This window comes from Cotesia glomerata, linkage group LG3 (assembly GCF_020080835.1).
Source record: "Cotesia glomerata isolate CgM1 linkage group LG3, MPM_Cglom_v2.3, whole genome shotgun sequence".
Taxonomy (NCBI): Eukaryota; Metazoa; Arthropoda; class Insecta; order Hymenoptera; family Braconidae; genus Cotesia; species Cotesia glomerata.
The window spans coordinates 29009860-29025261 of record NC_058160.1 but is presented as its reverse complement, the minus strand read 5'-3'; the positions used below and the strand labels follow the sequence as shown (position 1 = coordinate 29025261).

General features: G+C 27.9%; 3 protein-coding genes across 3 annotated transcripts; 2 read left to right on the top strand and 1 right to left on the bottom strand.

Annotated features, from left to right (window-relative positions):
* Window positions 1-983: 983 nt before the first annotated feature.
* Window positions 984-3960, bottom strand: LOC123260860 (ras-related protein Rab-30-like). Its single transcript, XM_044722195.1, has 5 exons — window positions 3349-3960; window positions 3200-3283; window positions 2648-2831; window positions 2417-2568; window positions 984-1475 (listed from the first exon to the last, which is right to left on the bottom strand). Exons 1-5 carry the CDS (start codon window positions 3433-3435, stop codon window positions 1365-1367), a joined length of 618 nt encoding a protein of 205 aa, XP_044578130.1. The 5' UTR covers window positions 3436-3960; the 3' UTR covers window positions 984-1364.
* Window positions 3961-4046: 86 nt separating this feature from the next.
* Window positions 4047-5931, top strand: LOC123260859 (DNA-directed RNA polymerases I, II, and III subunit RPABC1). The gene is made up of 3 exons (XM_044722194.1): window positions 4047-4208; window positions 4948-5251; window positions 5513-5931. The coding sequence occupies exons 2-3, from the start codon at window positions 4950-4952 to the stop codon at window positions 5841-5843; spliced, it is 633 nt and encodes a 210-aa protein (XP_044578129.1). The 5' UTR covers window positions 4047-4208; window positions 4948-4949; the 3' UTR covers window positions 5844-5931.
* Window positions 5932-11030: 5099 nt separating this feature from the next.
* On the top strand, window positions 11031-15268 carry LOC123261152 (pre-mRNA-processing factor 19). Its single transcript, XM_044722667.1, has 5 exons — window positions 11031-11189; window positions 11372-11521; window positions 12981-13840; window positions 14538-14872; window positions 14955-15268. Exons 1-5 carry the CDS (start codon window positions 11171-11173, stop codon window positions 15097-15099), a joined length of 1509 nt encoding a protein of 502 aa, XP_044578602.1. The 5' UTR covers window positions 11031-11170; the 3' UTR covers window positions 15100-15268.
* The last annotated feature ends 134 nt before the right edge of the window (window positions 15269-15402 follow it).

Below are 15402 nucleotides of genomic sequence, written 5' to 3'. Positions count from 1 at the left end.
TATTTTTTTTTGTTTGTCTGTTCGTTTAAATATTAAAAAAAAATGCATACATATAAATTATCTTACAGTAATTGTACAATTCAACGTAAATACTGCCTCATAACTGATAAAACAACAATAAACGATTTAAACATAACAAATTATTACTTTCTATACATATATTTGTGAAGCGATTATTTTTTTAATTGCTAAAAATATCTTAATGGTCGCTACAGTCCCAAATATTTTAATTTTTCATTATAAATTCGTTTTATATTGAATCAATATTATACATAAAATAAATATTTTTCTGAAATAAATTATCTTTCGATTTAGCCTCGAATTAACAGAACCAATTGAGTTTATATAATAAGTGGGATAATAAAAGCGGCTACTAATTTAACGAATCTCAGAAAAAATAGACCCGAAAAAAATTTTTAAGTTTTGAAAAATTTATATTATTTCATTAAAATTATTATATAATAAAAATTATAATAATAATATTTTTTTTTTAACAAAAAATGAAACGATTATTCTAAAAAATGAAAGATTTTAAAGTTCGAAAAATTTTTAAATGATGAAAAATTCATATTTTATTAAAATTATTATAAAATAAAAATTATAAATTTATTAAATTATTGTTCTTATTTTTATTATAATTATAATTTCATAATTGTTAAATTTATTATTAAATTTATTAAATATAATATAATAAATAATGAATTTATTAAATTATTTTTCTTATTTTTATTATAATTTTTATTTTATAATAATTTTAATGAAATAATATGAATTTTTCATAACTTAAAAATTTTTTCCAGGTCTATTTTTTCCGATTACCAATTCAACACAATAAATAAAAATTAAATTTAAGTATTAAATAATTAATAAATGAGTATCATTGGTCGTTAATTTGAACTAGATACTCGTTATCTAGATTCAGCGCTTGCAATCGACAAACGGAAGTAGATAACTAAAAATACAAGATATTGCACGTGTTATTATTTTTCAAGTTAGTCGGTCAAAATAGCAAAAAAACAATAAAGTCTTTATTTTCTCAATGGAGTATGATTTTTGGAGGTAAATGTATATATCTACTCAATATAAAAAATTAATTATATTTTACATTTACTAGGACACAAGACTACGCCTCCATATTTATGTTTATTAGTTTCTATACCATTGACTAAAATTCTAAATATGAAAAAATTACCATTGAGCTTGAAAATCATATCACTTGTATTATTTGTTGGTCAAATTAACCGAAGAGTCGGAATTATTTAAGTACCCGAAGAAATAAAATCTTCAGTATTACAAAATGAAAAATAATTTCTCACCCTTCGTTTAAATATTATATATAATTTTAATAGTTATATTTTTACTAATTAAGATAATCGACTACATGTACAGTTACCACTGTCACCAATTGATGTTGTTTTCCCGTTTATTGAAGTAGCATTTGTCTCGTATCTCGGTAATTCTTTACTTCGTGCTTGCTGTAATTATAAATTTAAAAAACACCATCATTATTTAGATAGATAATCAAGAAATGACCTTGTATCTTGTGAACTATTGACATTTTTAAAGATATAAGCTCATCCCGATGTTACACTCATCAAGACCTTTCATTTGAGTACCCACATCAATTTTTCATATATATATGAAAAATATACCAAAATACATGTGGGTACTCAAATGAAAGCTCTTGATGAGTATAACATCGGGATGAGCTTATATCTTCAAAAACGTCAATAGTTAAAAAAGTACAAGGCAATTTAACATAATCAAGAAACGACCTATTATCTTATGAAATATTGACATTTTTAAAAATATAAACTCATCCCAATGTTACACTCATCAAGACCTTTCATTTGAGTACCCACATCAATTTTTCATATATTTATATATATTACATATATGTATATATGAAAAATATATCAAAAATGCATGTGGGTACTCAAATGAAAGCTCTTGATGAGTGCAACATCGGGATGAGCTTATATCTTTAAAAACGTCAATAGTTAAGAAAGTACAGTGCAATTTAACAAAAATAATTAAGAAATGACTTTGTATCTCGTGAACTATCAATATTTTTAAAGATATAAGCTCACCCCGACATTACACTCATCGAGACCTTTCATTTGAGTACCCACATTAATTTTTCATATATTTATATATATTATATATATATGTATATATGAAAAATATATCAAAATGCATGTGGGTATTCAAATGAAAGCTCTTGATGAGTGTAACTTCGGGATGAGCTTATATTTTTAAAAATGTCAATATTTAAGAAAATCCAGTGCAATTTAACAAAAGTCATTATTTAATAAAGCATTTTAATTTTTTTTAGTTTACAAGTCACCTTGTTATATAGTGGCTACAAGGTTGCTAGTTTACTATTACAGACTGAATAATTTTATTGAGACATTACCTCCATAAGCTCAGCAGCTATTTCCATAAATAATCTCTCGACATTCTCAGCTTCTTTGGCAGAGGTCTCCAAAAAATACATCCCATGCCTTTGAGCAAAGTCTTCACCTACGTGAGTTGGAATTTCTCTGTCTTCGCGGTCAATTTTATTACCTAAATTTAATTAGTAATATTAAATTTAGCTAATACTGATTTTTGGAGTAAATATTAAAAAAAAAATTTTTTTACTTACCAACGAGTATCCTCAATACTTTATTACTCGCATACTCTTCAATTTCTCTTAACCAGTCAGGTAAACAATCAAATGTAGGCTGACAAGAGATGTCATACACAAGAATAAGTGCATGAGCAGATCTATAATAACTTTGAGTTATAGACCTGAAACGTTCTTGACCTGCAGTATCCCAAATTTGCAACTAAAATTATCAATAAATATTTTATCAGCATTTTGTTTACAGTATATAAATATACAATGAAAATTAAATTAGCCGACATCTGAAAATTTTTATTATTTATTTTATTGAAAAAATTGTTATAAAAATATTGAAAGAAAAATCTGACAAGTTAAAAATTTGAAAAATTATCTGTGTAATTTTTTTCAAGTATTTTTTTACGTATAATTTAATTGATGAAAAAAAAAATAAAAAATTGTTGAACGTCGGCTAATTTTAGCATCATAAATATACAATATATATTTTTGAGTTATTCAACACTTTCTCCAGTAAATCAAGCATTAAATAATTTATATGCATATTAATTATAATCGGAATCAAGGTTGAATTACCTTGACTTTCTCATTCTCTACTTCGACAGTCTTAATCATAAAATCTACTCCAATAGTAGCTCCTTGTCCAGGAGGAAATAATCCCTAAAAATAAAAAATATATTTAATATTTTAATAAATATTAATACTAATGTAATAATTAAAATTACCTGAGTAAATCGACGAACTAAACAAGTCTTTCCAACACCAGCATTCCCAACGAGCACAACTTTGAACAGAAATTTATAATCCTCCATCGCATTTAAGAATCTCCAAGACAATACCAGAAGACTTGGACTGCTCACAAAATAATTGTTTTATTTTTTTAATATTCAACTCTCTCGTTTTTTTTTTATTGCACCATTAAAGAACACTTTTCTTGTTTGTTAACCTTGACGGTGATCTCACTGGTTGTGAAATTTCCCCTTAAATGTGTGTTTGGAGTTATTTCTATCGCTCCTTCCAGAACAACAATAACAAAAATAAGACAATAATGTCATACAAAAATAACAACCACTTTCATGATTAATGACAGCTGATTTTATAATTTTATTTATTTAAATAACAACACACAATACATTCTGCTGTCATTTAATTATCGAATCACTGTCTTTACTATTATTATTATTATATATGTCAGTGTCTATTAAATTATAACAGTTTAACTATTATATCTACTGTATATTTTCGTATATGTAGGCCCAATCACTCCTACAACTCGTTACTGTGTTACTTGACGTTACCTGACTGTATATAGACGTCTTAGTAGTAATTTCTTCAGTTTTTTATATTTTTTTATTATCATCACCATTATTATTATTATTTTCAAGTTACTTGTGTCGAGTTTTCATTTAATGTTTGATATTCATGAAAATAAGTCCAAATTGTGGCGCCACTAGTGTGAGATGTGATGTGAGATTAGTTAAATACGTACTTAACCTATAATAATAGACAAATACAAGATAGAAGCCGTAGTACTAGCGTGTTTGCAATTAATTTCGCGAATATAAACAAAAATATTTATTGAAAAGTAAGTAGATTAATAATACTAAAGTTAGCCGACATTTTTTATTTTTTTTTATTTATTAAATTGGCACAAAAAAATATTTATTAAAAATTCCACTTAGAGCCATTTTTTCAATCCAGGATAAAATTTTATCCAATGATAAAATATATCTATATATTTTATATATATAAATATACTCACAATAATAATACTTTTATCCTGGATTGAAAACCTGGACCGTAAATTTTTTTAATTTATAAAAATTAACGTAGCAGATATTTAATAATTATTAGAATTTTTTTATGACATTAAAGTTAGCAGTCAACAATTTTTAAATTTTATTTATCAAAAAAATTTGTTCCAGAAAATTATTTTTCAAAAATTGAATTTTTTATTTTTTTTTAATTTCTTTGTCAATTTTTTTTGCCATAATTTATTTGTTATAAAATTTTTAAAATTATTAAATATATGCTAAATTAATTTTCATAATTTTTTTAAGAAATATATTAGTGCAAAAAAAAATTGACATGTAGAAATTAAAAAAAATAAGAAATACAATTTTTTTTAAATAATTTTTTGGAAGAAATTTTTTTGTTGAATAAAATTAAAAAATTGTAAAGTTACTGCTAATTTTAATGTGATTTTTAATTTTTTTACAAATGAAATTTTTTTGTAATAATTTTTTCAATAAAAGTAATTAATTTTAGTATTATAATAAAAAAAAAAAAAAAGTAAATATTTATTTAATGTTTTATTATTGCAGAAATGGATGACGAGGCAGAAACTTACAAATTATGGAGAATTAGAAAGACAATAATGCAACTTTGTCACGATCGAGGTTATTTGGTAACTCAAGATGAGTTGGATCAAACACTAGAGCAGTTTAAGGATCAGTTCGGTGACAAGCCCAGTGAAAAAAGACCCGCAAGAAGTGATTTGATTGTCTTGGTAGCGCACAACGATGATCCTACTGATCAGTTGTTTGTTTTCTTTCCCGATGAACCGAAGATTGGGATCAAGACCATAAAAACTTACTGTCAACGTATGCAGGAAGAAAAGATCCACAGGTACTTTGATTTAATTTAATGAAAATTAATTTAGCAGATATTTATTAAATTTTAATCATTTTTTTAACAAATGTTTTGGCAAAAAAAATGAAAAAAAAATTGACATGTAGAAATTTTAAAAGATTAAAAATGCAATTTTTAAATAATTATTTTTCGGACAAAATTTGTTTGTTAAAAAAAATTAAAAAATTATTAAGTGACTGCTAACTTTAACGTCATATCAATTCATAGTAAATTATTAAATTAATTTTATTATTTCAGAGCGATTATTGTTGTTCAGTCAGGAATGACCCCTTCTGCTAAACAGTCACTAAGTGACATGGCTCCGAAATACATTTTAGAGCAATTTTTAGAATCAGAACTTCTTATAAATATAACTGAGCACGAGTTGGTTCCTGAACACATTGTCCTGACTCCTGAAGAGAAAGAAGAATTGTTGAGTCGTTACAAGCTGAAAGAAAACCAACTGATGAGAATCCAAGCGGGTGATCCTGTTGCTAGATACTTTGGTCTTAAGAGAGGACAAGTCGTTAAAATTATTCGGCCATCGGAAACTGCTGGTCGTTATATTTCCTACCGACTTGTTTGTTAATCAATTTATTATTTCTTATATTAAATACCTTTTACTTGTAATTTAATTATAAAGATGATGTTCAATAAATATTTATAATTTTATACAAGACTTACTATTCCTTTTTTTAACTACCAAATATTATTTAAGATAAGTTCTATTTATCTATAGGAATTTTTTAATTGTAATTTATAATCAATAGATTAACAAGATGAAAAATAATTTTTTATGATGAATTATTATAAAAATTTTGAGGCATTTCCAAGTGACATGTCAATTTTTTTTGCAATATTTATTTGTTAAAAATATTCTTAAAATTATCAAATATTTGATAATTTAATTTTGCTAAATTAATTTTGATTATTTTCACTCAATTTTTATGCTAGTACTTTTAGTAAAATTTCGGTAGCTCATTTTAAAAATAATTATTTATTGATAAAATAAAAAATATCGTATTTTTTTGGGTCTGTCGCATATGCCCTGTGGGTATTTTTCTAATAAATTATTGTACAGTAATTTCTACATTTCTCAACCCTTGTCTTAGTCAATTAATTACTTTTGGGAATTTGCGCAAAGCAAATTTCCCAGTAAAATTATTTTAAATTCAAAATGAAACAGTTTAAAGTTCAGAGTGAGCTTCTAATGAGTATTTTAATTAGTTTATTATATTATTGTTTACTCAGCTTAAATTTTTTAAATTTGAATTTTTTTCTGTTGTACCATCAGCTGACATACAAAAACTCTTCGAAAAATACCCACTGGGCATATATGCGACAGAAGCGACAGAACCGTTGTGTCCTCCTCCTGGTGGACACCGATAGAAATCTTTATTTAAATTTAAAGTTACCGACGTGGTCCTTGATTCGCCCGGGAATATTGAAATACTTAACTTTATCAACGGGAACTTGTAGGATGAGGAAAATAATATTAAGTGAATATAAATTAAATAAATAATTGAACGGAATTGAGTTAACCGAATTGAAGTATGTATTCAAAAGACTTTACAAAAAATTAGAAACGACCCTGATAGCCACGCTTTGATTAAAAGTAGTTGCATTTCAGCAGTTACAGTTAACTTGACATCAAGTTTGCCGTAAATTTTTATAGTACAATAGTTGTAAACAAATTGAATGCAATCTACAGCCCCAATTTGAATACAAGTTAACACCGAACTTTTAGTTAAATTGTACTACAATTTTACTACAACTTGAATAAAATACTTGTACTGCAAGTCTTGACGTCAAATTGCACTGTAACTTGTAGACAACTTAAGTAAAAACGTTTGGTTTGCAACTTTTTTCATCAAGTTGGCTACAAATTTCGGCAGTAGATTGAATAAAAGTTTAAGTTAAGATGGCTATCAGGGGAGGTGATAAGTCTGAGCTCGAATACTATTCTGGTTCTTCACTAGAATTTTCTAAGTCCGACTCGCAGCAGGTCCTAGCTATACTCCTATTAGTCCACTCGCTGTATAGGGATGTGATTTGCAATTTGCATCTTATGAGGGTTAATGAGTGTTCTTTATGTTTTTTGATGCGTAGATTACGAATCTGCAAGTGATTTTTTTGTAAGTTTATGCACTCAAAACTTATTAACAATTAAATTGTTTAAAATGACTTTGGCAATAGAGACTTTAAAGATGATTTTTTTTTTTTACAGAAGTCTTCATTATTAAATAACGAACATTTTTTATTACGATAGTTTTTCAATATCTCTTATAGATTTAGAGATAATTAATTTTTTATAACAATGCACGTCCAGTGACTACTGTGCATGCGCACTCTTACTCAAACTTGCCCGGAAAGCGAGATACAGTCAACTTATACTAATTCTGCGATACGAAATTCTATTGTTTAATAAATTTCATCTTTTATATTTTGTTATTAATAGCAAAATTACTTCATGAGATACTATGCGTGACATTAATTTATCCCTGTTCGTGTTACTTTTGTATAATTGGAAATGTGTATTTTTGGACATTTAAATAAATGGATATGGAAATTTCTAAAAATGGACATTTGATTTTTTGGAAATAATAATAAAAGTACTTAAGTAAAATTAGACATTAATATAAATGGACATTAATAAAAAAGAAAATAATTATAGATGTACAACTGCACTTATGGCCAACTTAAAAAAATGAAATCCCTATTTTTGAAAATATCTCCAAATGGAAATAAAAGTATTTGGTAAAGAATTCAAGTGAACAAATGAATTAATGGACATTTTCTTAAATAGACATTTATGAAAATGGATAATAATATAAAAAGACATCAGTAAAAATGGTTAAAAATACAAATGTACAATTGAATAAATGGAATAGTCATTTAATGAACATATGATTTTATGAACAATTGAAAAAATGGATATTTAAATTTTAGGAAAAGTGAATAAATGGACATTTGTATAAATGCCCATCAATAAAAATGAACATTTAAATAAATGAACTTTGATAAAAAAATACTTACTTAAATGGACATTAGTAAAAATGGACATTCATAAAAATGTAAATTAGTAAAAATGGACATTCGTAAAAATGGAGATTTCTAAAAATGGATAAATGATTTAAATTTAATTATAAATAATTATGAAGTTGATAAATTATAAAATTATGGTTTTGGTGTGCGTAAAGGAAAAAAGATGTCAGAAGAGCTGGGAACTTGGCTACCAAGACATCTTCTTCGTAGGTTTTTTCGGAAAACGATAAAACATCAATTAGCTCATCAAATATTACACTTAAATGATGTTAAAAAAATGTCTTGGTAGCCGCGTTTCCAGCTCTTCTGACATCATTTAAGTGTAATGTTTAATGAGCTGATTGATGTTTTATCGTTTTCCGAAAAAACCTACGAAGAAGATGTCTTGGTAGCCAAGTTCCCAGCTCTTCTGACATCTTTTTTCCTTTACGCACACCAAAAACCATAATTTTATAATTTATCAACTTCATAATTATTTATAATTAAATTTAAATCATTTATCCATTTTTAGAAATCTCCATTTTTACTAATTTACATTTTTATGAATGTCCATTTTTACTAATTTCCATTTAAGTAAGTATTTTTTTATCGAAGTTCATTTATTTAAATGTTCATTTTTACAGAGTTCATTTTTATTGATGGGCATTTATACAAATGTCCATTTATTCACTTTTCCTAAAATTTAAATATCCATTTTTTCAATTGTTCATAAAATCATATGTTCATTAAATGACTATTCCATTTATTCGATTGTACATTTGTATTTTTAAAAATTTTTACTGATGTCTTTTTATATTATTATCCATTTTCATAAATGTCTATTTAAGAAAATGTCCATTAATCCATTTGTTCATTTGAACTCTTTACCAAATACTTTTATTTCCATTTGGAGATATTTTCAAAAATAGGGATTTCATTTTTTTAAGTTGGCCATAAGTGCAGTTGTACATTTATAATTATTTCCTTTTTTATTAATGTCCATTTATATTAATGTCTAATTTTACTTAAGTACTTTTATTATTATTTCCAAAAAATCAAATGGCAATTTTTAGAAATTTCCATATCCATTTATTCAAATGTCCAAAAATACACATTTCCAATAATACAAAAGTAACACGAACAGGGATAAATTAATGTCGCGCATATTATTATGATAATTAATTATTAGTATTAATAAAATACTAACGACAAATAATTTTTTCAAATATCGATTAACTAATTGAATTTTCAAGGTAATCTTCATTTTCATTCATTGAGTAATAAATTTTTACAACCATGGATTCACTTTATTTTTAATATTTTAATTATAAATAATTTAATTATTTTTTAATGCTTTAAATATCAACTATGTGTACTGCGAAGATATTTAGATTCTCTTATTTGTTCGCAGTAATTGAAAACCTTATAGCAACGTGTTATGTATTTTGGACGTCGTCTTTTGTCGATTTTAACTCTTCTTTGTTAAATATAAAAATACTAATAATTAATTATCATAATAAGGCATATGAAGCTAGCAGTGGCAGAGCCCATCTTGGACGGTCATTATTATTGTTTTTTCGGAATCTAAACAAACAACAATATTCTAAATAGAGCAACTAATTATCAATAAAAAAGCAACAAATTTAGCACCACAAATAAATTTTGTTGCTTGAATAATAAGTCAATGCCTGATGGACGAGTCTATGCTAGCTTGATAGACCTCATAATATTTCATAAAGTAATTTTGCGATAAATAACAAAATATAATAGATGAAATTTATTAAAAAATAAAATTTTGTATTGCAGAATTAGTATAAGTTGACTGTATCTCGCTTCCCGGGCAAGTTTGAGTGAGAGCGCGCATGCGCAGTAGTCACTTGACGCGCATTGTTATAAAAACTTAATTATCTCTAAATCTATAAGAGATATTGAAAAACTATCTTAATAAAAAATGTTCGTTTTATAATAATGAAGACTTCTGTAAAAAAAAAAAATCATTTTTAAAGTCCCTATTGCCAAAAAGTTATTTTAAACAATTAAATTATAAATAAATTTTGAGTACATAAACTTACAAAAAAATCACTTGCAGATTCGTAATCTACGCATCAAAAAATATGAAGAACACTCATTAACCCTCATTAGACAAAAATTGCAAATCACATCCCTATACAGCGAGTGGACTATACTCAGGTACTCGTCCTTTCCGGCCGTTATTGAACTACCTGGGCTCGCCAGCAGAGTTTGTCCGGTTTCATCATCCCTGGGAATTTACCGGACTAAGTGGTTGAACTGGACTCGTCATAAATGAGGGTCTCTAATCGGCTCAGACTATCTTCTCTTATTGTTTTTATACAATATTTTATATTCCTTAAGAGATTAAAATATATTTTCTAATATTTTTATAATTACTTATGTCGAGAGCAATTAGGTAGTAAATTGATATATTTATGGCTTAATCCTCTTTTCTATTTTATTATTCCTAGTCTATTGTGATAAATTTTCAGAGAGTAAAAATATATTTTAACAGTAACCTTTTTTACTAATAGCTAAAATTCTAGACCTAAGTTGTGGGGTTTTCCCAAAAGGTTTTCTTATAATTATAAATAAAATTTAATGTTAAATTTCGCGCTATCAAAGGGGTATCATCAGTCCTCGCGTGGCAGCGCTAGTCGCGATTCAACTAAACCGTGATATGACATCACAGCGTACTGTGAACGCTAGTGTCGTTTTTGGCTCTCCCTGCCAGTCCTGCCACAGGAGCTAATGCCTTTAGCAGACATAACCGAAACTGACCGAAACTCTGTATGGATTGTGTAAAACTGATAATATTTATTGACTAAGTTTTAAAGCTCGCTTTCATTCTATTACGTTTATATATTTTCATTTAAAAAAATGTCTCTTTCGTGTTCAAGTAAGTTTATTAAATTTTTTTATATCTTTTACATACAAAAGAAAAAAATCAAACACATCTTTTATCAATCTCTACGGAGAGTTTTATTATTTTATAAGCCGGCGTTATTTTATAACCTTAAAATTATTTAGCGGTTTTATCGCTAAATGAAATTAATATTTTTTTATTTTTTAAATTTTCAGTTTGCAATGAAGTACCAGAACATCCTGTAATTTCTCCAATATCGGGTCATATATTTGAAAAACGACTTATAGAAAAATATATTACTGAAAACGGAGTCGACCCAATAAATGGAAAAGAGTTGACCATTGAACAACTCATTGAAGTAAAAGGTTTGTACTTTAACAATGAAAATAAATTTAGCAGATATTTAATAATTTTTTTTTTTAAATAAATTATGGAAAAAAAAATTGACGTAAAAATTAAAAAAAAATAAAAAATGCAATTTTTTTAAAGTAATTTTTTTGAACAAATTTGTTTGTTAACCCGTCAGCACTCACGTTATGAGCATTTTGCTCACGCAACAACATCCGACTTATAGAGCGGCGTTGTAGTGCAAGTGAGACATTAAAATTCACGTGAGTTCTGACGGGTTAAAAAAATTTTTTTAATTCTCTAGTGACTGCTAACTTTAATTACATATTTTAACATTAAAGTTAGCATTTACTTCATCATTAAAAAAATTTTTAACTTCCCGCTACGAAAATCGAAGATTTTCAAAAATCGGGAAGTTATTGTTTTCACCCCGTTTTGCAAAAACCGAGTTTTCATCAGATCTCGACGTTTGAAGGTCACAGGAAGCTTCCCTGACTATCCCCGCGAGGTTGTCACGGCGTCTGTATGTGTGTGTGTGTGTGTGTGTGTGTGTGTGTGTGTGTGTGTGTGTGTGTGTGTGTGTGAAAGTATGTGAACCGCTTATAACTTTTGAACGGTTTGACCGATTTCATCGCGGTTGGTGCCATTCGAAAGGGCTTGACCAAACTTAGATTTTGAAAACTATTTGGACCGATTCAGATCAATAGATTTTGAGAAATCTTCAAAAAACTGAAAAAAAAAATTGTTTCAAATGTGGTTTTTTTGGAATAACTTTTAAACGGCTTAATAGTTCAATTCCAAAAACTAATCAGCTCTTAACCTCAAAAAACCACGTCGATCGCCACCAGTCCGGTCAAAATCGGTTAATTCGTTCGAGAGATATCGTGAACGAAAGAAAACCGAAAAAAGTGTTATTTCGGAATAACTCCAAAATTCCTAGCGCGATCAATCAAAAATTTGAGATTCTTTGTGAGGCTTGAAAAACTGCGTCAAATGCTGCCAACCGCGTGAAAATCGGTTTATTCATTCAAAAGTTATTGTGGTTTAAAAATTCAAAAAATAGTGTCTTATCAAATCCTTATCAGACTCTTCGAGCTCAAAAGCATAGGAAAACAATCTGAGCTTGGAGAGCTCAAAATAACCCATAAATTGTATTTTTGAACTCGAAGAGCTCAAAAACACCATTGGTGCAATTTTAAGCGCCTAAGTATGGAATTAGCGGGAAGTTGCAGGGATGGCCTTCAGGGTCAACCGTTTTCCTAATTTTTTTTAACAAAATTTACTCCAAAAAATTATTTTTAAAAAATTGCATTTTTAATTTTTTTTTGCAATTATTTATTTGTTACAAAATTTCTTAAAATTGTCAAATATCTGCTAAATTAATTTTCAAATTTTTCAAGAGTTTTTTCTGTAAAATTTATTGCTAAATATTTTTATAAAATTTATTTAAAAAAATAAAATTAATTTTTTATTCAGCTTCGCCAGTAGTAAAGCCGAAGCCTCCAAGTGCTACGTCGATTCCAGCGATCCTAAAAATATTGCAAGATGAATGGGACGCAGTGATGCTTAACTCATTTACAGTACGAGGACAATTACAGACAGCGAGACAGGAATTGTCTCATGCACTTTACCAACACGATGCGGCTTGTCGTGTTATTTCGCGATTAACTAAAGAAGTAACAGCGGCACGTGAAGCTCTGGCATCTCTGAAACCGCCCAGTGGAATTACTCAAGCGACAGCAATTCCACAGCCAGCTATTGCAGTTGAAGCTGGTGGAATAGCTGCACAGCCTGTTGAACAAGCGGGAATAACCGAGGATATTATTCACATTCTCCAAGAAAAGGCAACAGTATTAACCCAAGAACGAAAGCGACGAGGAAGATCAATCCCAGAAGATCTGTTGCCTGCTGAAAGGATCCGCGAGTTTCAAACGATTGCATCACATCCTAGTCTTCACTCGGCTAGTGTTCCTGGTATTTTGGCTCTAGACATTCACGCATCTGACACCAGTAAAATTCTGACTGGAGGCGCTGATAAAAATGCTACAGTATTTAACAAAGACACTGAACAAGTAGTGGCTATTTTGAAAGGACACACCAAGAAAGTTACGAAAGTTGTTTATCACCCTGAAGAAGATGTTGTGATGACCGCATCACCCGATACGACAATACGTATATGGAACGTTGGAACAAGTCAAACTACGTTGCTACTCCGCGCTCACGATGCTGCAGTTACTGGTTTGTCTTTGCATCCTACTGGTGATTATTTACTGAGTTCATCTTTAGACAACAATTGGGCTTTCTCCGACATACGTACTGGTAGATTACTGACCAAGGTAATGTTAAATGATAAATATAAGTATTTAGGCTGCATTCTAAAATGTTCTATCTCTAAATATATAATCTAGAAATTACCTTGTATCTTGTGAAATATTGACATTTTCAAAGATATAAGCTCATCCCGATGTTACACTCATCAAGACCTTTCATTTGAGTACCCACATCATTTTTTCATATATTTATATAGATTATATATATGTATATATGAAAAATATATGAAAATGCATGTGGGTACTCAAATTAAAGCTCTTGATGAGTGTAACATCGGGATGAGCTTATATCTTTAAAAATGTCAATAATTAAGAAATGAACTTCTATCTTGTGAACTTTTGAAATGTTTTAAGATATAAGCTCATCCCGACATTACACTCATCGAGATCTCTCATTTGAGTACCCACATCAATTTTTCATATAATTATATATTTATATATATGTATATTTGAAAAATATATGAAAATATGGGTTCTCTAATGAAAGCTCTTGATGAGTGTAACATCGAGATGAGCTTATATCTTTAAGAACATCAATAGTTAAAAAAAGTACAGTGCTATTTGACAAAACTCATTATTTAATGAAGCAAAATTCTATTAATTTATAGTTCACAAATCACCAAAGTCACATAGTGACTGCAAGGTTGCTAGTACTCTAATTATTTACCAAATCTACATTATTAATTTTTAATTTTTTTATTAGGTTGCAAGTCCAGAAGCATTAACAGCAGCACAATTTCACCCTGATGGTTTGATTTTTGGTACCGGAACCGCTGATTCTCAGATTAAAATCTGGGATCTCAAAGAACAGTCGAATGTAGCGAACTTCCCTGGACATGTTGGAGAAATAACTTCAATTACATTCTCAGAAAATGGTTACTATTTAGCAACCTCGGCTGAAGATTCCTGCGTCAAACTCTGGGATTTAAGAAAGTTGAAGAACTTCAAGACATTACAGCTCGATGACGGATACGACGTTAAAGATTTGGCTTTCGATAAAACTGGAACTTACCTAGCTGTCTCTGGTACAGATGTCAGGTAATGTATTTTATTATTTTCTTATTATTTATATTAGTCGATTTACAATTAATTTACTAATAAAATTAATAAATTGTTTCAGAGTTTATTTATGCAAGCAATGGCAAGAATTGAAGGTATTTAATGACCATACGGCTGCTGCAACTGGTGTGAGATTCGGCAAAAACGCCCAATACATTGCATCTACAAGTATGGATAGAACATTGAAATTGTACGGGCTTTCATAAAAAATATAATTTATATTTACAAAACATAAATTAACTTTAATCTTATTTGTTAATTGAGAATTAAATGAATTTAGATAATAAACCTTTTTTAATTCTTATACATAATTTACCTGTTGTTCTTATTTATCCAAAATATTAAACCTTGTAATAAAATTATTTAATTGCTTAATTGAAGTCACCAACCTGATGATACTAAAATTAGCTGACATTAAAAATTTTTTTAATTAAATTAAAACTAAAAAATATTTTTAAAAAAATTGCACTTATAGTTTTTCAAATTTTTAACATATGTTATTTTTTTTT

Coding starts and splice junctions, on each gene's coding strand:
- LOC123260860 (XM_044722195.1), bottom strand. CDS start 3,435: ATGGAGGATTATAAATTTCTGTTCAAAGTTGTGCTCGTTGGGAATGCT. Junction 2,569..2,647: donor AGTATTGAGGATACTCGTTG/GTAAGTAAAAAA, acceptor AATTAAATTTAG/GTAATAAAATTGACCGCGAA. Junction 1,476..2,416: donor TAGCTGCTGAGCTTATGGAG/GTAATGTCTCAA, acceptor TTATAATTACAG/CAAGCACGAAGTAAAGAATT.
- LOC123260859 (XM_044722194.1), top strand. CDS start 4,950: ATGGATGACGAGGCAGAAACTTACAAATTATGGAGAATTAGAAAGACA. Junction 5,252..5,512: donor CAGGAAGAAAAGATCCACAG/GTACTTTGATTT, acceptor TTATTATTTCAG/AGCGATTATTGTTGTTCAGT.
- LOC123261152 (XM_044722667.1), top strand. Junction 11,522..12,980: donor ACAACTCATTGAAGTAAAAG/GTTTGTACTTTA, acceptor TTTTTTATTCAG/CTTCGCCAGTAGTAAAGCCG. Junction 14,873..14,954: donor GTCTCTGGTACAGATGTCAG/GTAATGTATTTT, acceptor AAATTGTTTCAG/AGTTTATTTATGCAAGCAAT.